The sequence below is a fragment of the Sorex araneus genome, chromosome X (genome assembly GCF_027595985.1).
Source record: "Sorex araneus isolate mSorAra2 chromosome X, mSorAra2.pri, whole genome shotgun sequence".
NCBI lineage: Eukaryota > Metazoa > Chordata > Mammalia > Eulipotyphla > Soricidae > Sorex > Sorex araneus.
Window position 1 is genome coordinate 244,153,425 of NC_073313.1, and position 25,241 is coordinate 244,178,665.

Genomic DNA, 25,241 nt, shown 5'->3' on the forward strand with positions numbered 1-25,241 from the left:
TTCCCCGGGGCCCCTCTAAGGGGGTGTGGGCTCCAGCTTCCCTCCCTGACCTGAGCAGAGCTCCCACAGCCTAAGACCTCCAAAGCCTAGCAATAGCCATGCCCAAGCCCCTCTCCACAAATTTGGACAGGTTTCACGCATGAAGGTACAGCAGAGGAACCCAGGTGTGTGGGACCGGGGGTGAGATCTCCAAGCCTGCTCAGGTCGGGATTGGGCCTCTTCCGCCCAGATTTTCCATTTTCTAGTAGCTAGGCGGTCACACCCAGGGACTGCCCCCAGAGCCGTGTAATCCCGTCAACAGCCAGCATCCAGAGACTTAAAAGCATTGTATAACTGAGACTTAAACCTGAAAACTTTGTAACTTTCCACATAGTGACTCAATAAAAAAATTAAAAATAAATAAAATAAAATCAATTAAAAAAAAAAAAAGCAAGTTCCCGGAAGACATTTTATAGCTACTTCTCCCACTGGGAGAACCTGGCAAACTACCAGGAGTTTCCTGCCCACATGGGAGAGCCTCGAAAACTCCCCATGGTGTATTAATGTGCCAAAACCAGTAACAAGCTGGGTCTCATTCCCCTAACCCTGAAAGAGCCTCCAATAAGGCATCATTGGGAAGGACGAGTAGAGAGAGGCTTCTAAAATCTCAGGGCTAGGACGAATGGAGATGTTACTGAGACTGCTTGAGAAATTTGACGAACAATGGGATGATGATGATGACGATGATGCAACTATATTTGATTACCGTATTAAATTTTTATACTATACCTTGAGAAAGTTAGTGTTTAATGATATAAGAACATATATGTACATTAATTCATCTTATTTGTACTTTTCTTCAAACAGATTCAAAAAACAAAGCACAAACCACTCACATAGCAGGAGCATATGTGGTGCCAGTGATCAAACCTGGATGGGCCATAAGAAAGGCAAGTACCTCTTCTTCTGCACAAACTCTCTGAGCCCCTGTAAAGTATCTTAATGTATATCACTGTATCACTGTCATCCCGTTGTTCATCGATTTGCCCGAGTGGGCACCAGTAATGTCTCCATTCATCCCAGCCCTGAAAATTTAGCAGCCTCTTCTAACTCGTTTTTCCCAACGATTAGAGGCTCTTTCAGGGTCAAGGGAATGATACCTGTTATTGTTACTATATTTGGCATATCGAATACGCCACGGGGAGCTCACCAGGCTTTTCTGTGCAGTCAGGGTACTCTCAGTAGCCTGCCAGGTTCTCTGAGAGAGAGAACTCGACAATAAGAGGTCTGGGAGCTAAATAATAAAAAAAGAGAAAAAGAAATGAAAGATCAATTTATTTCATAAATTACCTATATCTTACTTCCTGTTGAGGTTTGGTGTCATGCTCAGGAGGCCATACAATGGCAAGGTGAAGAAGGGACCACATGTATAGAAAAAATGTACACTAGGCTTTAGACCTACCTTCCTTGCACAGTGCATTCATTATAAACAAATGCAAATCTGTCTTTCAGGTTAGCTGGAAGGTCAGGTAATAGATAATTCTACATTGGAGAAGTTTTAGAAAGACTCATGAAAGAACCACAATAATAATAGCTTCTTCTACTCATTTCATGTCATACTTTTTCTAGTTTCTGATTTACTATGCTACTAAACAAAGGTAAAATTATACAACCCTGTTATACTTACAAACTTTAAAGAAGATAGATTGCATGGGAATAGGCAAAGTGTAGGCATTTTATACAAAGCATTCTGGCGGTGAGCCTGCTTAACTAGCACTACACATATGAAACAATAATATTGTACTATTGTTTAAAAATAATTGTTTTAAAAATAAATAGATTCATTAAATTTAAAAACAATTATGGGCATATAGCTCAGTGTATGAGGTCCTGGGTTTGCTTCTCCCCAAATAGAAAGAAAATGAAGTTTATTTATGTTACCTAACCTCCTAAACTAAAATTAAATACTGAAAATTTCCTAATCGCTAATCAATGTTGTAGTAGCTACAAGATGTAAATGAGCTATGTTATTAACCCAAAATATTAATAATCTTGCAGGAAATCAAAATTAGCTACAAGGTATTGTACTTTACTATAATGGTATTATACCTTAGTTAGCACATTATATATTTAATAGTAAATAAGAGAAAATAAATATATGGGTTAAGATAAACTATTAAAATAAATAACATATAAACACATTATATTTTAATCACCTTTCTGAAAATAATTAAATACTTTTTCTTTAGTGAAAACATTTCCAAGGGTCTTTTTCAGCATTCTGTAATTAATCTAGCTTTCATTTTAAAGGAGTTTGGCTTATTGCTTTAATTGCCAAACAAAAAACCCTGTTCTGGTTAGAGTCAAATCCCTTATGCTTGCAGTACTCTCCCATAGTAAACACATGTTTCTTATGGCTAATTTACCACATGTTAGCTAGAGTTGACATTTTTAATTTACAGGTCAGGTTCACCTATTATTTGTATGCATTCTAGCAAACATATTCCTAACTCACTAAAATTTCTTGTGAAGAGATGACAAAATTACAGTGTATAAAACTCAAATCAAGTGAGTCCATGGCTCTTAATTATAAATTGGGGAAGAAAGGATCTGATTCCCTTGGCTATTTTATTTCCAGAAAAAAAAAACTGTAAAAGAAAATTTATATCTGATCATAAACCCCAAGTGTTTCATTTTCATTTTCTCCAAGTTAGCTTTCTCACCTAGCTAAGCAGCATTTCCTGCTATTATTAGCTACTGGTCAAGTATCAGCTGACCAGGAACTGTCAACTCCTCGCCTCAATGAGCTTAGGGACTCCCAAGGAACTCCAGGAATGCAGCCTTCTGCTTACAAGTTCTAATTATTTTCTAACAGATAATGGAACATTTAAGTTCAAAAAGGTTAGATTAAATTTGTAAGGGGATCAAATTCTAGACAAAATTGTAAAAGTCACTGGAAAAACCCTAAACATTTTAGTTTTGAGATAAAGAGGTCTCACTGATGGCTTACTTTCTCTGACAAACTGGTCTCATACTTTTATTACCACTGAAGTACTCATTCTTGGTTCTAATTACACTGTGCTGAACTAAACATAAACTGTGATCCATCTGAGCCAAAAGATGAGGCTTATTAAAACCTATAGCAGTGATCTATCCAGAAGCATATGCAAATATTATGGAGTACATACATCACTGTATCACTGTCATCCCATTGCTCATCGATTTGCTTGAGTGAGCACCGGTGTTACTGTTTTTGGCATATCAAATAAGCCATGAGTAACTTGCCGGGTCCTGCCATGTGGGCGGAATACTCTTGGTAGCTTGCTGGGCTCTCTGAGAGGGGCAGAGGAATTGAACCCGGGTCAGCCGCATGCAAGGCACATGCCCTACCCACTGTGATATCGCTCCAGCCCCAGGACACATACATAGACATTATAAATATTGCAAGCTGAGTGATGGGGAATGCCGCTAAAAATATATATATTGGGAAAAATATTTTCCGGAACCTAAATTAGTCCAGAGACCTTTGAGACCCATTTAAGGAGCCAGAAAATCTTGAAAAAGCTGAATCCCAGTTCCAGAGCATGTCTCCACCCCCTGAGGAGGCTCCAAAGCAGGTTCAAAGGCCATGTTTAGAATATTAAAAGACTATCAACTTCTCTAAACTCTCCCGCTTGGCAACCACACTAGCAATGGACTTTCCAGGGCAGTTTGGAAAAACTGTATATAAATGAACTAGATAGAGACAAAGGTCTGAATTTCCCCCATACTGGGAAAATGGCATCCTTTTTTATTTTAGGGAAAATTTGCCTGCATCTCTGCCTGCAGTGTGTACTTTAGGATGTATTCGCCATAGGTAAGTGAAATGTGACCCTGACTTTTTCCATGAATATGTCGTATGTTTCCCTCTCTCTTCCCTTGCATTTATTTTTCAAATAAACTTTTCTTATATCATTATTCATCTCCTCCTGAAATTCTTTTCAGTGTGCAAATTATTTTCTGTGAGAGTCCTAAAAAGCCTTTGTAAAATTAGGGACTGACTTTCCTTTCCTGCAAAGAGCAGTTCCTCCCTACATTCCAAGTTTCACAGCTCCCTGAGAAATCTGGTTGCAAGGACTATCTCCCATGCTGGTTAAAACAAGTGTAACCCAGGTGTGATTTGAAGACTGCCTCATGGGGCTGGTGAGACATGAGGGTTGCACTGTGCTCCTGCAGCCTTTCATTAGTCCTACACTTCCCCAGGCACTTTTCTGGTTGATCAAAGCAGGGAAGAAGGAAGGCAGAGATTCCTTTTGAAAGGTGCCACATCCTCCCCACTTCCCTGAAGCCATCTGGGGTGCACTACTTCTGGTGGGACTCATCTCTCCTGCAACAATGGTATAAATGAAAGTACTATGCACTAGATATAATCTTAATAATTAACCTTAATGCTCTGATCTCATGACACTGTTGTGGGCAGGCAGAAGAGTGTGGTAATGTGGATTGAAATGAAAGACGCTCTCTGGAACCCAAACTATTCTAATGGCATGAAAATCTTTGTAATGTAGGACACCTCTGAGAAGTTTGGAAAATTCCATTATTTTCAGAATTTCAGCAGGTTTTAGGTTCACAGCATCAAGCTGGACACCCTGGAAAAAAAGGCTCTAAGACAGAAAGAATATGGCCATGCAAAGAATATCAAAAGAATCCATCAACGGTTCTAGGTTCCAAATTCTTCCACTGACAGTATCCTAGCAATAGACTTTCAAGGACTGTTTGGGAAAAGTGGGTAGCAACTAAATTTACAGATGCAAATACATTCATTCAACAATCTAGGGTTGCCTCAGTGTTTGCCTGCATCTCTACCTGAGTACCCTCTTGTACTTTTTTAAACATTCTCTGTCTATTGTTTCACTTGTAGCACTACTTGGGCTATATACTTGACTCTCTGTGGAGAAAACTGTATTCTCTCCTGTTAACATAATACTCTCCCCTCATATTTCCTAAATAAATTTATTTTAGTTCACTATTTATCTCCTTGGGCTGGAGCGATAGCACAATGGTAGGGTGTTCGCCTTGCACGCGGCTGACCCATGTTCGATTCTTCCGCCCCTCTCAGAGAACCTGGCAAGCTACCGAGAGTATCGTGCCCACACGGCAGAGCCTGGTAAGCTACCCGTGGTGTATTCAATATGCCAAAAACAGTAACAATAAGTCTCACAATATGAGACGTTACTGGTGCCCACCTGAGCAAATCGATTTATCTCCTTACTGATTTTATTTTCTGTAAGGACAGGAGATGGATCAGAATAAAATAACCGAATAAAATAACCTGAGCAGAACTACTCCCATATACTTCCAGATTTTTCTTTTCAGACAAAAATTGTATATATATATGCATATATATCAAATACAACAATGTTTTAAATATTAATGTAAAATCAATATATACTAAAATATCCATCCCATTTTCCATCTATACCCATAAGCATGTGTCTGTTCTACCACAAAGTTATAACTTATGAAGTACTCATTTCTTCTCATAAATAACTGCTGTATCTATAACAGCATTTCTTTCTGCCAGAGCATGTAAACAAAAACCTTACAAAGGTAATTCTTTTCATGCATAAACAGTATTTTGCATCCTTGAATCGGCAAGTAAAACATTAACAGTACCATGTCTATCAAGGTTTCATGTGTATGAAACTGCTGATTTTCTAGAATCTCTATCTCCTGGTCTTTATTTGCCCTATGGGCAAAAACATTCTGTCTGAATATTATGAATACTTCTCATAGTATGGATAGCTCTTCCTATTGTTGCAGTCAAAATAAATGGAGACTAAGTCATCATAATTAGCAAACTATACAACAGAGTCAAAAATTACAGAGATCAGAATATTTTCTTTCCTGACAGAGCCATACAGGTCACTCAGGCATGAAGTTCACCTAAATTTTAAAGTTTACAGTACTAGAAAACATATACAATATGAAAGTAATGCTCTGGACAGGCTACAGATTTTAACTAAACATATTTGATTATTAGTAAAGTTGACTATAGATATTAAGAATTGCCTTTTCACTCTCACAAATGAGGAGAATAGAAGTACAAAGAAATTTTATTCTAAATAATCTTGAGGATCCCAGAGAAAAACATGTTCAAAATTTCAGTACTATCAGTACTATCTTTTATGCATTTGAAGAGAGAATTTAAATCTGCTAAAATTTAAGGTAGTTTAAATATTTTCAGACTTTCTAGAGGCCCTAAGATAATTTTTATTTTTATTTTTATCTCCTTGGGCTGGAGCGATAGCACAATGGTAGGGTGTTCGCCTTGGACATGGCTGACCTGTGTTCGATTCTTCCGCTCTATTTTAGGCTATTTGCTAAACTCAAACAACTGATACTGTCAGTAATTTTTAATACCTCTTTTTTTGACAAAGATATGTGATAAATCAATGTCTTTTTTCATTTTATATGGTATTCACCCATATGGTTTTAATGCAACTGGAATAGAAGCAAAGTGATAAGAAACAAGGCAGCTAATTCAAATAGTTTTTGTTAAAGAAGCAAACTTTGTTCAAAATTACTACCTTAGGTCTCATTACTTCATTGTTAAGTGTGTGCAATATCCTTCCATAAATTATGAAAATATGCATGAAAATCACTCAGCAAGCTTTCACTGGATAGAATTTGACCAGGAGCTTTTTCTCACCAATGGTTTTTGGAAACTACACTGAGTCCTACTAACAGAATCAGCATAAATGGTTCATTGTTATTGACATAGATCAGTACTCTGGATTGGAGACAATTTGCAAAATTAAGTCTAAATTTGTTTAAAAATATGTAAGAAATGACTATTTTGTTTATATAAATAAATTAAAATAAATCATCTAAATAAATAAAGAACTAAGTAAAATAATCCAAGGAAATGGCCAAACAAGGTAGGACTACCAGGGAGAAATAATGCCAATATCAATTAGTTTGAAAGAGAAATAAAGGCTGTATTGTATATCTTAAAATATCAAAGGAAAAGCCATTTTAAATTATATAAGTATATAAGTATTTAATAAATTAAATAGTTTTCTAATGATCTGAAACTTTTTTTGTTTACATATAAAGTGGCTGAGTCAGTATTTAGTCCATGTGACCAAGAATTCTGTGGTCTAGTAGTGGAAAGAGAAATTCTATGCGATATCAGGACAAGTAACATACAGTAACATATCACGTATAGTAACAAATTATATTCTGCAGAAAACAAAATCCTAAATGTTGTTGGTAGGCAATAACTTACATTAAAAATTGAAGAATGAAATATTTGAGTGATTATACATTTTCTTAAAAATAAGAGTAACTGAGCTGGAGAAATTATACAGCAGGGAGGGCAATTCTTGGCACCACGGGTGGTCCTCTGAGCACTGCCAGAAGTGAGCCCTGAGTCCAGACCCTGCAGCAATCTCTGAACGCCCCAGAAACAAAACCCAAGCCAACAACAATCACTTGTATCACTGGTCACTTGTCATCCCGTTAATCTTTGATTTGCTCGATCGGGTGCCAGTAACGTAACAACAACAATAAAAAAACAAATAAAAAATAAAGGAAACTAAAAATTCAATAGTTGTGGTTGAGTAAGGATGGTTCAGAAAAAGCAAATTGGCTCTGTCCAAAGACTAATTTTTTTTTTTTAAGAGTAGTGAGGAAAAAGCCAATCGAGGGGGTAAGAAGGAACACTGGGAAAGTTATCATGAGCTCCAAAATCCAAAGAGTAGATGCTTTCTTTAGTGACATCACTGAAAACAAAGAAGCAACGGTATTCAAGCCTTGTATTAAATGCTAAGGAGATTTAATTGAAAGCTATTCCCATAATTAATGAAGAAGTTGATTACTCCAATTACGGTTGTAATAGGATGCATAAGTATGAGAATGAACTTACTTATATTTTTGCCAGAGAATCAAACATTTGGTTGCAATAGATATGGAAGTATACAAAGCTGTGACATTTGAAAATAAATACCAAATTTCTAATGAGGACAATAATGTAGATGAGAATGCAAAAGATTTAAATACACTAAATCAATGGCAGAAAAGATTTACAGGTGAAGATAACAATATGCATTTTGAATATCCTGCATGTGTCCCTTAAGATATCCATATCTATAACAATATGATGGAGATGAAATCATAAAATAAGCTTGAAATGAAATCTGATAAGCTAATGAGATGATATTGGGGAAATTTGAAAATACAAAACACATCTAGAACATGGAAGCTTGAAATGTCAATAAACCACAAAACTGAGAATCAATAAAGTTGGAAGAGTTGGGCAAGTATGTGATAATAATAATAGAGCATAAGTAGACAAGGCATGTGAGGATTAGTGAAAATTGAGGGACAAGATTGATTTAATATGTGGAATATACCTAAGGGAATAAAAAACAATGTTCCTCAAATAGGTATTATAGGAAAGTAACTGTAAGAATTTTAGAATGTGAAAGAAAAATAAAGTGTTTGAAATAGCAATGTTGGAGTGGAAAAGTTCTATACAGCCAGCTATGTGATCTGCAACCATTTAATGAGCTAGCAATGGTGAAAAACAAACAAAACATCTTCATTTTTATTTGAAGAAATATCAAAACCATTTCATTGTTAAAATACAAATGCAATGAAATGATGCTTTTTGAAGCAAGATTTTATATGTAGAAACATGTAAAACAAGAAACATATAAAAACAAGATTTTATATGTAGACTCCTAATAAAGTTAGGGTTCTAGAGCAATTTTCCTAATTTTAATGTCATTTTTTTTCCTCAGGAAATGAAGACTACACTGGCCCTTCACTAATATTGTTATCATTATGAATCTATTAGACATATTCAGGTGATTTGAGTAATAACCCTGTAATCAATTTGCCCTCCTCTTACTTTAAGTGTAGCATTTAATAAATGTCAAAAATTTTTGAGGCTGTCCCCTCACCAGCAGCCAAGAATGGCTCCATTTTGACTGTCCTCATCCTGCATTTTATATGATCCTGCATTTCTGAGCTAAAAGACTGAGGAACTTCACAGTCACTCCAGGCCTTGGGCTACTGAAAACCAGGAGAAAATTGTCAATACCTGGATAGATTTGATGTAGGCAGGCATGCAGATAGGGAAGGCCCCTCCCCAAAGCAATAGCTGTAAATTCCCTGGGAAGTAATAGCCTTGAAGTTGCAAAAGCCAACCTTGCTGAAAACCCAAAGACCTCACCTGGTGCCAGCAACAGACCCAAAGAAGTTCCAGCAGAAACAAAAGGCCAGGAAAGGAATTTCAAAGAATACCATCACCACTCCCAACCCTACACCCCTTGGAACCTCCTTAGCAACTGACTTTTACCTATGTAGAAGCCCCACCTGAGGACAGGCTGGAAAAAAAAAACTATAAAAGCTACCCTGCACAAAGGAAGGGCACACATATGCTGCCTGAGCCCATGTGCTGCTTGTGCCAACATGGCTGAGCACATGTGGTGCCTGAGCACATGTGTCGCCTGCATCTCCCCTCTTGAGATGTGTACTTTCATGCTTTCCTATCAATACTGGGATGTGTATGGGGCTCTCTCCACCCTTGGAGAAACTCAAGTTCTCTCTTGAGCATGTTACTCTCCACTCTCTCCTGCTTTCTCTTCCTTCTTCCTTTCAAAACCTCCAAGTAAAATCTATTTTACTGCAACTGCTTATTTACTCCTGAAATTCTTTTCTGCGAGGCAAGACAAGAACCCGGTAATCCTGGGTCCCAGGTGGCAGAGGAGGATTGGGAGAAAGTGACCATCTTTCTCCTTCCCGCTTCACATAAGCCACCCATGGGGCCCACCTACATTAGATTGGTCAAATACATAGCCTAAAGGCTCTTAAATACACAGACAACCGTCATTCACCTAAATGGGAATTGAAATTGTTAATCTTCCTTTAGCAGTGCAAATTACCAAGACAACTCTGAGAAACAAAGGGGAATTCTCTGACACTTTGTTCGATAAGAAACACAAAGACCCTATTTTCTTGTTTAAACAACAACTACAATACAAATTATGTCTTATTTAGTTTATAAAAAGTTCCTCTCTAACTGGGGAGTTTCTTTCATTTCTACTTTTTCAATAAACTTTTCTACTTCTAACTCTGATTCAGAGACTCTTGATTACTCAGTATTTTCAAGAAAGAACCCAGGAACTGTAGACTAACACAGAGAGACCCACTGAACACCACTCCTAAACACAATTAAATACTACTTATTTATTTCATTGGCCTATGGTGAAGATTTTAAGAAAGTACATAAGCTATGTCCTTTGTTCATAGATATTAGTATATGAGCAGGATGTAGTGGCCTTTGAGTATGTTGATATGTGTGTGTTATTGATTATAGTAACTAATAAAGCTTAGCTATAGCTAATAATTCTATTGTTATTGGTTACTAGATGCAGTATATTCTACGTAAAGTATAAAACTGGAGTAGAAGAGAACATTGCTTAATAAATGTATGTAGTCTTCACTGTATTTTATTCTCCTTCTAGAAAATGGCATAAAACATTAGCACACACATGCACATAAATACAAATGCACACATCTAATGGTTTGCAAAGGAGACTGTGTCATTGTAGCAAACATTATTTTAATTAGAAAGTTATCCTTGGAAATTTGTGCTGTATCAACTGAGTTTCACTTAGAGTTTCTTTATGCCTATTTTTTTTCCTGCAACAGAAGCCTTGTTTAGATTCTCTATATGACATATATGCAAATAAATGCCCTTCTCACTAGCCCTTAATCAATGATTGACAGCTGGTGCCCTTATAGCAGCTACTTTAACGTGGAATTTTAAGGTACCCTAAGGTGTATACTCTATACCAAATCACAGTCTCTTCTATGGAAAGAAGCTCTAGTAACTCATGATGGTTCTTGACTTTATCGTCTCCTCTATCTCAATTTCCTACTAATGAGTCCTTCACCTTCAAAATAAACCTTCACTCAAATTCTAATTTCACCATCAGCCTCTGTGTCTGGAGGTGCCTAAACTAAACCATGGGCGCAAACAAGGCTTTCGACTTAAAAACCTTGGGAATATTCATAAATTCAATTTCATCCTTAGGTTCAAATAACAAACAATTTTCCATACATAAATATTTTACTTGTGTTGATACATTATTCAATTATTTATCATGGCCTACACACAAAATAGGTGAATAAATAATGTGAGTATGAAATGTAGCTATATGTTTCTATTAAATTTATACCAACCTATTTACATACTGAATTCACCGTTAACCTTGACACTGCTTTAATCAGGATGACAGTACCCTTCCAGTGTTTTGAGAAAGGTCACAAAGACACTAGACATGTTTCTGCCACATATTTCTTGAACTTGTGGATAGCAATTCATCAGCCTATTAATCTAGCATTAATCCACAAAATAGAAAAATTATAATCAAAGTGTGTTTCCTATTTTTTTTTTAATTTTCAAGATGAACAGACCCTTCATAGCCTACTAGTCATCAAATTCATGGCCCATCTAGGAAAATGATTCCTTGTACCCCATAGTCAGAGCCTTATTTAAAATTCAGTGCAAATCTAAGACTTAAAGCTGCCATGCCACTCCTGTTTCCATGGAAATAGACTTCAGATCAGGAACAAAATATGGATGGGGTTAGGAGCTTTCAAGTAATCATTCAAAATCATGATGAGGTTTTTAGAGCTTCTTTCTTAGGTGATTATTTTGTAGCCTCTTAACCTCTTTTCGCCAGTCTGTTTCCATGGAAATATGACAGAATGGTTGTCCTAGCCTCTAGGAGAGATTATCAGCATTCTTACAAATTCAACTTTGGTTACAGTGCAGACTGTTCAAGAGCTCTGCCCTCCATCAATTTACATATGAACCTATGTTGTTTCATATGCATTTACTTTTATTAATTTTACTTTCTTAAATAATGCCTTTACAAACAATGATCAAGATCATATTGATTGTGAGTTCACTGAAAAAAAGGCTTCATATTTACATTGTTAATACACAGACCGGGGCATAAGGGAGGAGTGTATTGAGTGAGATTGTTTAAAGTCCTCAAGAGAACAACATCCTTTAATTACTGGATCCATGTCTGTTACATAGGTATTGGTATGAAAGTAACAAGAATGATATTTTAAATACTAGAAACTGGTAAGGTATAGCTCCCACTAACCAGAAAAAAGCTGGTTTTCAGATGTCAACAGTTGGGCAATCATTGATAATTAGTTAATTATTAGGCCTATATGTTCACAGTAAATTGTTATATAACCAATAATAAGTTAAATTAAAAATACTCTTACATAATTGACTGGCTCACACCCAAATCAATTATCCAGACTCATGAACAAATCTTTCATAAAACTTAGAAGTTTACAAGTACAATTGGATAGAAACATATAGCACTCTATCTTCACAAAACTTGTAAAGTATATGTGCTAATAACAACTTTGTATCACATAAATAACATTTGAAATCAATATCATTTTTATTACTAAAGTCAATTAAGCAAAAGTACTATAAGCATTATACAAAACAATTTGAGAAACATGTTTTGTGTTAAATGTCAAAAACAAAAAAAATAAAGCAAACATAATATCAAACTACTTTTACAGCATAATTCTGTCATGCCTTCTAAAATTTTATGAACAGTTCAATCTACATTTTTCATTAGGAGAGATTTTAAGGTTCTGATTGACTTGATAAAGTAATTTTATCCCTCAGAACTCTCATACGCTATAGCTGATTTTCCTTAATTATAAGGTCTTGCCTTCTAAGTTAGAAATGGAAAAAGTAAATTTCAATGGGCAACTATTTGACTTAGGTTCCTAATTTAAATTTAACAGAGACTAACTTCTATAGAAACTAATCTTGGTTGTTTCAACTATATAGGTCACGATGATCATAAAATAAAGCAATCTTATTAATTTTTCAAATTGCTACCACTACTTTCAAATGAAAATTTGCACAGTAGTTAAGCCCATAGTTCTTAAGGGCAGAGCTTACTTAGCTGTCAGGTCAAATAGAGCTTTACAGGTTGTGTTCTGTTTTGCTTGAGTTTTTGATAAAGTTTTATGGGAACTCAGTCATATCTATTTGTGTTCTTTGTTTTATTTTTAACTATCCATGGCTGCTGACTGACTGAGAGAACAATGCTGAACAGCTACTGCCAAATCCAAGTATGTTCTTCTACTATAGTTTTTAAAGTGAGTTTTTAGGTCTCTGCTCAAGTCTTTATATAAGATTTTACCTTTTTTAAAGAAGAAAGATTGAGGTGTATTTTTTGTTTTTTTGTTTTTGTTTTAAAGAAATTTATTAGTAATGATAATATATGACTCTATGTCTCTACTTACATCCATGAATTCCACATTGGCTTTGGGACCCGTTGTTTCATTAAGAATCTTAATAGCCACAGGAATTTTCACTGTTTCTCCTTCAGGTACCCAGATGCCCTATGAAAAACATCCACATTAAATCTATGTTAGGATACACACAAGATTTACATAAAAAGAATTTTATTAGAAGACCTATATCATTTCATTCAATCAATAAACATGAATTTGTCATATACTCAAAGTTATTGAGCAATTTTGTGTCTGTTTTTTATTATATAAAGATGAAACATAGATGCATTTCGATTTCAAGGTTTTTATATCATTGACTATCATAAAATTTAATTTGTGTTCATGAAACATATTGAACAGTAGGGGAAAAAGTGTTAAATAGGACAGAAATATAATATTTGATTTGGATAATGTCACAAAGTTCTCAAATCTTAGAGAAGGCTGTTCCAGTTTATGTAATTCAATTTTCTAATTTGTAATCTATGATTTATAACATTGGGCTAAGCAATGTTAGATACTTTTCAGTTTTAACATTATTGAATTATTCTGAGAATAAAGAAGCAATATATAATTACAGTCTTAAGAAGTGGAAGTTGATATTAAGAATTGATGTTTAAAGGTGATTAAGAATTAATTTTCAGATTTTCGCTATTGTGAACAGTGCTGCAATGAACATTTTTTTTAAATTTTATTGAATCACTGTGAGGTAGAGATGTCATTTCTACTGTGCTTTTTTGCATCCTCGGGATATATTCCCAGAAGTGGTATTTCGGGGTCATACGGAAGCTCAATTTCTTGTTTTTGAAGGACTGTCCATATTGTTTTCCAGAAAGACTGGACCAGTTGGCATTCCCACCAACAGTGAAAGATCATCCCTTTTCCCCCACATCCAGGCCAGCACTGTTGCTTTTGTTCTTTTGAATGTGTGCCAGTCTCTGTGGTGTGAGATGATATCTCATTGTTTTGATTTGCATCTCCCTGATTACTAGCAATGTGGAGCATTTTTTCATGTGCCTTTTGGCCATTTGTCATTGTTTTCTGAGGAAACTTCTGTTTTTTTTCTCCCACTATGGAGGCAGAGGGAGGGTGGGGAAGGCGGGGGTATACCGGGGATATTGGTGGTGGGGAATGTGCAATGGTGGAGGGATGGGTGTTTAATCATTGTGTGATTGTAACCCAAACATGAAAGCTTGTAACTACCTCACAGTGATTCAATAAAATTTAAAAAAAATTAATTCTCAAAGACAAGCACTAGGTAGTATTGAGCATATATGAATAGGTCTATATTATTAAACAGTGTGTCGTGTGTGAAACACGTTCTTATATTTGAAGTAATATGTTTACATTACTAATTTATATATGCTATTGATGATCTTCTCTCCCTATTAAAATATATTTATAATACCTGAGCAGTATTTATGCATTATAAAAATATAAAGATAGTAGGATTTGAAAAAAAGGTAAACCATTAAGTTAAATAACAGCATTTCTTTGGGGACAATTTAACTCTTTCATAATGATAATTTTAAAAACTCACATAGGGGTACATAGATTACACAAGAATTGACATAAAATTAGGCTAGTGTAAGTATTAGCATTAAAGGAAGAAAAGAATAGTCTTTATTTTTAAAAAAGTCTTATCACTTGCCCTTCTCTGATAAAGCATATATATTTATGCTAACCAAAACTGTTATGAGATCTAAACATAAGAATTATTAAAATGTTAAACAAAAACCTTAAAAAAGAATGAATTTAACTGTTACATTAATTTCGAACTGGTAAATAGGAAAACTATGTCTAGTGAGAAATAAGAAGCCAAGATCCCTGTGTTATGCTTTTTAAAAATTACTAATACAGAAATAGAGGAAAATGAAGCCCAAGAAGCATCCATTAGAAAACAGATTATTGTTATTCAATAAAGGGACCACAAAAGGGGTTACCTAATAAAATAGAATGTTCAGTATTAAAATATTCTTAAGTATGCTTCTAAAAGAGGAGTGTAAATTCATGATGGTTATATTAGTATTGCTTTAAAGTAAGCATAATCTTTTTTCTCAAAATAAAATAATTAATTACAAATAGAAAAAATATAACCATGTGCATGCTCATGATACCGGGTTTTTTTCTTTCTTTTTGGTTTCAAACAGCTTGGAAAAATTTAAACTAATAATTGGCTAAACCAATTTGCATTTCTATCATCAAAAACATCTCTACACTTCAAGGCAGTATTATAATATTTTTTCTAATTATTAATATGTTGACAAATTTAAGGTAAAATAAACACAATGATACATAAAATTCAGTCATGATAATGGAATTATCAATACAAGCAATTTTGACAGAGGCAAAACATAGACAGCAAACAAATCATTATCTTAATTAGATGCATTAGTATATCACTATTTTTGAATGTCTAAATAGGTAACATTTTTCTTACAGAAGCATTAGGGTAGCATTAATAATGAGTTATATGCTACCCAAAATGTAAAATTAAATTTTATTATATAAGATCATAGTATGTTAATATACTAAGGGTGACTATGCACTAGTACAATATTGAACTGTCTCTAAAATTATAATAAATTTTCTTTATCACAATAAAAATTAAAATAACAGACAAGTACAGTGTTTCTTTGAGCATACATGTATTTCAGAGATTTAAAGACATCAAATGGTCCCACAGTGCTTCCCAGTGAACTTAGGTGCTCAGAAAATACTTTAGAATTTAATGAACTAATTCAAATACTGAAAGATTAAGACATTTCTATACTTTGATTTTAAAAACACTTTAGTTTTTTTTAATTTTAATTTTTTAATTAATAGTTTATTTTTAATTAGTGAGTCAACGTGAGGGTACATTTACACGATTTTAAAAAAACTTTAAAAGAAATAAATGTTTAATACTTTAGAATTAAAACTAAGACTTACATTTTAATTGTTAATACTTGAATAATAAATCTTTAATGTAAATAAAAAGAATTTTAAAATGCAAAATTTCTCAGCTAAATAAATGTCTCAACATATATGTGTGCAAAAATGTAAGCTTACAGATGGCTTTAAGAAATTTATGATTCCAACCAAAGGAATAGCTGAATGGGATGGAGTACATGCTTTCCTGGCAAGGCCTAAGTTTAGATACCTGAACCACTCAATCCCAAGTACTGCAGAAGCAAGCACCTGAGCACCATGGAAGGAGTAGTTTCTAATCACCACTGTGTGCTCTCTTCCCCTTCAAGCAACAAGAACTATAGAGCTTATTTAGTACTAAACCCATCAGGATTGCTTACTCTCGTCATTTACCATTAAAATTAAATTTCACTACAATTAACCTTGAGGCTGCCCTCTGAATTGGTTTTATAATTAAACTAAATAAGTAAACATGGACATGTCATCATTTGAAAAGATCAGTTCTTGAAAATCTAAGATGTCGTTGTCTCCAGTTAATCCAGAATCTCACAAATTAAAACACTTAAACACTTAAAAATTCAGATACCATCATGATGACATTAAAAACAAATTATCTGTTAGGTGATGCATGGTACCAAATATTTTCTAAAAAACAGTTTAGGAACTTGTGCTATCCTATTAACTCATATTGGTGTGGAGTCTAAAGAGACTAAATTGATGGACCAAAAAAAGAGTCATGATGGATGTAAGAATGAAAAGCAAAGGAAGGTAACCGACACATTATCCCGGGATTTTATAGACCACTGTATAGTATGAATAGGTAATGTTTTAAAGTTGGATATTTGGGGTGGATGGAAACTTGTCAACGTGGTGATGATATATAGACATAGAAAAAAATATTTTAAAACAAATTTTTAAAAACTTACACTATCGTGCATGGCTTTCAATTCAGAGTTTTAAAACTTGGGGGTCAGAGTAATCACTATATCTATACTTAAAGCAAGTCTCTAGCTACTATTTGAAGCAAAGTGTATCCCAACGGATAGCATATGTTAATTTTTGTATTTTACCTTATAAACAGTTCCAAAAGCACCTGAACCAAGAACTTTTACTCTTTTGAGCTCAGTTTCTTTCAAAATTCGAAGTTGAGCTTGATTGGGTGCTGTGCCACTGGGAGTTAATGGTTCCACTAGCTGTAAAGTAAGAAACACAGGTTATAGAGGTCTGTATTCAAAAACCAGTACCACTTTTGGTTTTGGGTTCACTTTCTTCCACATACAAAAAACAAACAAACAGTAAAACACTTTTCCTTGACAGTACAAACCATTCAGATCCTATCCTTTGTCTTTTTCCTTGGTAAATAAAATGTACATGTATCTACCAGAGACACACTAAACCAGGAGATTTGATGCATTAAAAATAAATAAAACACTAACTCTTCAGCACTTAAAATCTGGCTGAAAAGCCAGGACAAATATGTTAGAAGCTAAAAAAAAATAACTTAATGCATTGCCAGTATACCAGAGTAGCACGCATACAGATGAATTACTTTAGGCTCTTGTGAAAATGTAGATTCTGGCTCTTTTGGTCTGGTATTAAGGAAAGTATTGTATTTTTACAGAACTCCAAGTTTCTTTATGGAAGATGAAATCCTTGGAATACATTTGCAGCAACAAATTAAAAAGTACCTTACAAATTCTAAACTTCAGTAACTTGATTCTAGATTGTAAGTGAAAGCTCAGGAATGCAAAAGAGTAAAACAATCATAAGGAATGAGATTTCCTAGCTTTGAATTCCTTAAGGGAGTGCACAATTAGAATTGGTCTTCAGATGATTTTGACATGAGGGAAAGGGCAGTCATCATTAAAAATTTGGGCAAAATAACAGAAAAAGGAAAATGAAGGACGATAGTTCTGAAGGATAAGGTCATGGCAGACAATACTAGATGCTAATATTATTGACTGTGATTCAAAAAAGTAAAAAAATCAGATAACTTTAAGTGCTACAGTTTAGATGTAACCCAAATGGATAGGGTGTATAACTGGGATAAAGGTATGTCAATATATCCATTCTCCTGCTTTTCTGGAAAGATATGGATAGGTAACAAAAAGTCCTAAGTTCAATGGTTAAAAGTTAGATTTTCATCTATGAAGAAAGAGATGAGTGACACTGACAGGATTTTTTTTTCTTTAACTTAAGGCAACTAAAAGACAAATCATTTGCTCTTTTCAGCATAAGGGAACTCATAAAGGGCTACAGCATAAAGGGCTACTCATGTTCTAATTTTGGAAATCACCAAAAACTTTCAAAATGCCTATTTACAAGAATGGATATTCTGTGGACATACAGCTGGCTTATTATTATCATAGTTCACTGTCACTGTCGCACTGTCATCCTGTAGCTCATCTATTTTTTTTTTTTTTTTTGCTTTTTGGGTCACACCCGGCGATGCACAGGGGTTATTCTTGTCTTTGCACTCAGGAATTACTCCTGGCGGTGCTCAGGGGACCATAAGGGATGCTGGGATTCGAACCCGGGTCAGCCGCGTGCAAGGCAAACACCCTACCCACTATGCTATCCCTCCAGTTCCCTGTAGCTCATCTATTTGCTCAAGCAGGCACCAGTAATGTCTCCACTGTGAGACTTCTTGTTACTGTTTTCAATTTACTTAATTAAAATTTGCGTACAGGTCAGTAGCAATAGCAATAATTTTGGAGGATACATAAAATTATCAGTAATTTTCTGATAGCTTAGTATCTAATGCTTCTAATTAATTTTAAAATGCATGTAGCACTGTCATTTCATTTTTCATAGATTTGCTCGAGCAGGCACCATTGTGAGACTTGTTACTGTTTTTGGCATATCGAATATGCCACAGGTCGCTTACCAGTCTCTGACATGTGGGCTGGATACTCTCGATAGCTTGTAGGGCTCTCTGAGAGGGAAGGAGGAATCCAACCCGGGTCGGCCTCATGCAAGGCAAACACCCTACTTGCTGTGCTATCGCTCCAGTCCAATCTGAATTATAACTACATTATTTGATGATTTTTTTATTTTTGGGTGGTTGCATTTTTATTTTTAGCCACACCCAACAATGCATTGCCTTTAGGAATCACTCCTGGTGGTACTCCAGGGACCATATGCAATGCCAGCATTCAATACAGTTTGCATCGAGTGAGAATTGTTGTATTATCTCTCCAGCCCTATGTAGTCTCTCTCTACTATCTCTTAGGTTTCATGATTTTTTTTTACTTTCCAATATATTTTTCAATACATTTAAAAATTTTAGACTAAAAAAATGCAGTTCAAGTGTACTTTTTTTAAATTATGGTAGAGAAAAACAACGTACACTTAAACTTAAAGCATACATTTAAAATGCATATGGTAAAAATAAGCACCACTTATGTTAAGAGAAAATTCACAATTACAAAAACTATTGTTAATTCTGACAAAGAATCTTCCACAAAGAATTATTATTCTAGGAAAACATTTCTTTTTTGTTTTCAGTCATTTTTATTGCAGTAAAAGTTCTGTCTCAGTTTCCATATTATTGTTTTACACTTGCAATGCTACTACATCAGGTCTAGCTCATGTCAATACCTTTTTATCATTATTGCAAGGTCCCTTCTCCTCTCATTCCCCCACCCCGTGAAGCCTCAGTTCACCATTCTGGTGGCAATAATATCTCAGAGTTGCTTCCAATAAGATGTTCTGTTCCAGGGTTTTTGTTTCTTTATATTCACCATATGAGAGAAATCAACTGGTTTTTGATTTTCTTTTCCCTACTTTCTGAATCACTTCCTTAGCCTAACACCATCCTAATGTACTTAAGTTGCAGGCTAGAACAACAAGATTCCATCCATTCAACCACTGAATAATATTCTGTTGTGTTTATAGACCAGCATTTTGCTATCTGCTTATCTGTTGTTGGACACTTAGATTGTTTGCAGGTCTTGAGATTTGTAAATAATGTTGCCAGGAATATAGGTGTGCATATAACTTTATGAATTAATATTTTAATATTCTTGTGGTAGATGCTGAGGAAGGTAATTATTAGGTTGTATGGAAGTTTTATCTTTTTTTTTGAGATTTTTCTATCCTGTTTTCCACAGATGCTGAACAGAAGAATTTCCCACCAGTAGTGAATATGGAACTTTTTTTTTAATCACACCTCTGCAAACACTGGTTGTTTCCATTCTTTTAAGATATATGCAGTTGTTATTATTATTATTATTATTATTATTATTATTATTATTTTGCTTTTTGGGTCACACCTGGCGATGCACAGGGGTTTATTCTTGGCTTTGCACTCAGGAATTACTCCTGGCGGTGCTCAGGGGACCATATGGAATGCTGGGAATCGAACTTGGGTCAGCTTTGTGCAAGGCAAATGCCCTACCCACTGTGCTATTGTTCCAGCCCCATGCAGTTGTTACTGTATAAACTGATATCTCATTTTCACTTTCCTATTCTTATTAGTGTGAAATGATATCTCACTTCAGTTTCCCAATAATCAATGAAAATTAATAATTTTTATATGTCTGTTGGGCATCTTTGTTTCCTTTGAAGAAGTGTTAACTCATTTCCTCTGCATCTTTCTGATGAAATTATTTAAAGGCAATTTTACTAATTCTACTGAGTGGCTTGTGAATTGGAAATGTTGATACATACACCAAGAGTTATAAAGTGAGACTTTGATAAATATACATATATATATATACTGCACAAAACATACCATGCATACTGTACTATTTTAAAAACCTTAAAATTCTATCTGATATATTGAATATTCTGCAGTTACCTTTTGTAAAAGTTCATAAACCCATATTTTCTAACCATTTAAATAGTTATCATTTAAAAGAAGCACAGATTTATTTGGTGAAGCAATTAGGTAGAAAGATGATTAAATTTAAATCTGTAGGTTTGTATATCAATAGTGAACTCACAGATGTAAAAAGCAATTTAACCCCTCCTGGTCCTAATTTGACAACTGAAAAATAGATATATCGATAACTACATTAGAATTGCGTGAAAAAATATATGATACAGTTTGGAGACTTTGAAACAATATTCACTATTATGCATACTGAATCCGTCACTTTTCAATAAATGTAATCATATTTTAGTAGCACATTTATTCATCACTGTAGCACTGCCATCCCGTTGTTCATCAATTTACTTGAGCAGGCACCAGTAACATCTCCATTGTGAGACTTGTTATAGTTTTTGACATATCAAATATGCCACAGGTAGCTTGCCAGACTGCTATGTGGGCAAGATATTCTCAATAGCTTTCTGGGCTCTCTGAGAGGAAGGAGGAATTGAACCCGAGTCAGCTGTGTGCAAGGCAAACACCCTACCCACTGTGTTACCGTTCTATATATCTAAATATTAACTTTACAATGAATCTCAGTTAGTGTATTTAAAAAAATGTACATGTATATATATGTATATACACATGATTATATACATGTAGTCGAAGAAAATATGGAGCCTAGTTAGTTGGGGAAAATATGTCAACTATAATTACATTAAAATAATATAGCATACCTTAACAAAATTTCTAAGCAGAATACTAAGCTCAGAGTTAATGGGTATATGATTCCCTTAAGCATTTTATACTATTTAGATTGTAGAAAATCATATTTACTTTAGCTAAGAGAAAGAGAGAAATTCAACAATTATCTAATCTACTTCTAAGTGATGTCTCTATACAAATTAGAATGTATAAAACTAATCAGTATGTTTAGTGATGAAATACCAACTGAAGGAAATTCTTGCAAGTACTTTATTCAAACAAAACAAGCACATTTCATATCAATGAACCTTTCCCATACATAATTAGGAGACATAATTTGTCTCCTATTTATTGAATTACATATATCAAACTTGCACTGTTCCAGATATTCTATTTTTTTCCACATCTAGTTTATTCACTCCTCAAAATTATTTCACCAACAACCCCAACCTGAGTATAAGGGAGAATTCTATCTTCAGCATCCTACTTAAGTAGAAAATACATACAGTACAAGTATTGTGTATAAACATATTTGCTTATGCCATAGCTGAAATTGATTAAGTAGGTCTTGTGTAAATATCCAGTTTAAGCTGAAAAGATTACTTTATTTCCCCATTTATGTAATTGCATTTCTTCTCTTTGAATGTGTGCTTAGTAATCAGGGTGACCCTTCTTCTAATTACAGATAATTCCAATTCTTTGAAGGTTATTTTCAATATATATAATAATTTTATTCAAATGGTTCCTAGAACTTTTATACAGTTCTTTTATTCAGTTTCAACTTCTAAAAATAAGTAGATCAATATGTGATTTTATGAATAAACATATACTTTCCATATGTTTGCTAAGAGCAGAAAAGTTGAATGTGATCTTGTAATGTACTCTATGTCTTTTATAGTTGTTTTTCCCTATAACCTCCATAAAGAAAATCATGAGCTTGCATGTTAGAGAACTCAATGAAACAATATAAAAGAACATAGAATGATTTGTGGATAATTTACATGTTCACAGTAACTAATATGCAAAATATCATATATAGCTCATAAATTATATAGTAAGGCATGTGTGATTGCAATAGTAAGCTTTGTCCTGCAAACTAGGTTTTTGACAACTAGTTTAGTATCAATGGCTACAAATTTATTGAGGCTGATGAAAGCATAAATTGCTTGCCTATCTGGTTTTATTTTAAAGTGGAAACATTCTCTTTCTAACATTTGTCATAAAAATTCTATCTTAAAAATATCCTCCATCTAGCTATTTTCTGCTGTTATGATGCTATTCTAGTGTTACTTTCCTACCCAGGACTACTTTGCCAAAAGAAACATCTGTATTCTGTCTACTATGATTTCATTGAACCTTGCTATCTGCTGTCTTTAAGTTTTGAATCTGCCTTGACTTTTTCTGCCTACATTAATTTTTCATCTCATGTGTTGAATATATACTATAAAATATAAGCCCTCAGAAGCGGTGAGACTAATTTTCATTTCCATCTCTAGCTCATTCACTTCTCTTTTATTCACTCATTAAAGAGAGTTAGTGAAAATTATTAAACACAAGAAAAGAATAAACACTTCACCTCTGTTTCCAGGAATCTCCTCAATGCTCTTTTCTTTTTGATGCTCTTCCTTCTCACATAAACTGCAAATGTTAGGCCCACGATGACCAAAATGAAGAGTCCACCAATAACTCCAGCTGCAATGAGAGGAGTTCTGCCAACCAGGATGGGAAAAGAAGGATGAACAAAGAAAAGGCAAAGATGAGAAAACATAGCTATACAAAATAGCATCCACTTTATCACAAATCTAGTCAGTTAGAAGAAATACAAATAGAAATGCATTAGAACTGTCACAGACATTTTCTCCTGGTTAAAAAAAAAACTTGAGTGGTTTGTTTATTTTTTTTTGAATAATAACCATGCAATACAATGAATCTCAGGATATGAACAGTCACAGCATGCCATTTGATGAAAAGATGTAAAACTTGGTGATAGAAAAAAAAATAACACGTCAGAATGTTGATGTAGGAGGGTTTTTAATTGTTTTACTTTAGATTTTTGCTATAAGATAATGAAAATATATTTCAACAATATTAGTGTAGTATATAAGATAATGTGTAACATTTTCTTCAGTAGAAGCTTTCTCAACAGTGACTATTGACATTTGGGGATGGATATTTGGATATGGTAAACTCCCATGCATTATAGATATGTCACACCATGCATGGCCTTTCTCCACTAGATGCCAACCACAGTCCCATCCTTGATACACAATAATATATCCATAGACTCCCAGGATTCTGAAAACTCACTTGATTACTACTGATTTGAAGAAAACAAATAGGGGCTGGAGCGATAGCACAGCGGGTAGAGCATTTTTGCCTTGCACGTGGCCGACCCGGGTTCGATTCCCAGCATCCCATATGGTCCCCCAGCACTGCCAGGAGTAATTCCTGAGTGCAGAGCCAGGAGTAACCCCTGTGCACTGCTGGGTGTGACCCAAAAAGAAAAAAAGAAAAGGAAAACAGATAGTTTGGAAACACAACACACCATTTCTCTGGAGGATAAAGATACCAAAACAGCTATATCGCCATAGATGCTATTTCCATTCCTAGTAAGAGCAAATCTGATCCTGTAGGTCTTTATTTTTATTGCCAGGAGTAAGCGTTATTATTGATAGTAAAATCAAGCATATGCCATAAAGAGGTCTGCAAAAGAAGTACTATATTAAAAGTTACTGATATAGTGGAATTGGAGGATGGAGTTCCAAGTGAACTAATTAAGTAAATAGGCCATTTTAAATCTTGCCCAGAGAAAGACATCCAGTAAAAGTATTTAAGGAGATATCTGGGGTGGGGTGGGAGGCAGCAGCAGATTAAAGATAGCAGGGATCATCTGTTTGCTTCTTACCCTATTCCCAGACAGACAAGAGGACAGCAGGGAATCTCATACATCCACAAACTAAGGAAACCTGAGAGGACAAAGAAATGCTGGGGGCCAGTGAACAGGTTTCAAAACAGTAAAGTAAGTCCTTGCAAGGGAACACAGGTGACAGGACTCTGGCTGCTCATTTTGGACTAGTGTGCACTGACAGAGTTGGGACAACACCGTCATCACACACTAGAGCCAACTAGATCGCAAGAGACAGGATGTAGGACGTCTTACACTGGACCTGGCATAGAGGGACAGAATGAGTAATGCCATACCTGGGGAGAAGAGGTCTGGGCACTTGGGAGGGAACTGGAAACCCTATCTTCTTGGGGTAGAACTGTATCATAAATTTTAACTTCTTAAGCTTCTGTGTTTTGTATACAAATAATTCTCCAGAACATCTAATTAGGCTCAGGAGTAAATCCATATTCATGATAACATTACAAATAGATGTAAGGAGATAGTTTGCATATAAGTGGATCAACATGGAAAGTATCGTGTTGAGTGAAATGAGTCAGAAAGAAAGAGACAGACATAGAAAGATTGCACTCATATGTGGAATATAAAGTAGCA

The 25,241-nt window shown here is 34.7% G+C and overlaps 1 protein-coding gene across 5 annotated transcripts in view; it reads right to left on the reverse strand.

The window, feature by feature from the left end:
- Nucleotides 1-25,241, reverse strand: part of ERBB4 (erb-b2 receptor tyrosine kinase 4) — a 1,184,587-nt gene that overhangs the window by 229,342 nt on the left and 930,004 nt on the right. For all 5 annotated transcript variants that reach the window (XM_004601330.2, XM_055119903.1, XM_004601331.3 and 2 more), the window contains 3 exons: nucleotides 23,319-23,451; nucleotides 17,295-17,417; nucleotides 13,327-13,425 (listed from right to left, as the gene is read on the reverse strand). In XM_004601330.2, coding sequence (XP_004601387.2) covers nucleotides 13,327-13,425; nucleotides 17,295-17,417; nucleotides 23,319-23,451 — 355 coding nt within the window. The remainder of the gene's footprint in view (nucleotides 1-13,326; nucleotides 13,426-17,294; nucleotides 17,418-23,318; nucleotides 23,452-25,241) is intronic.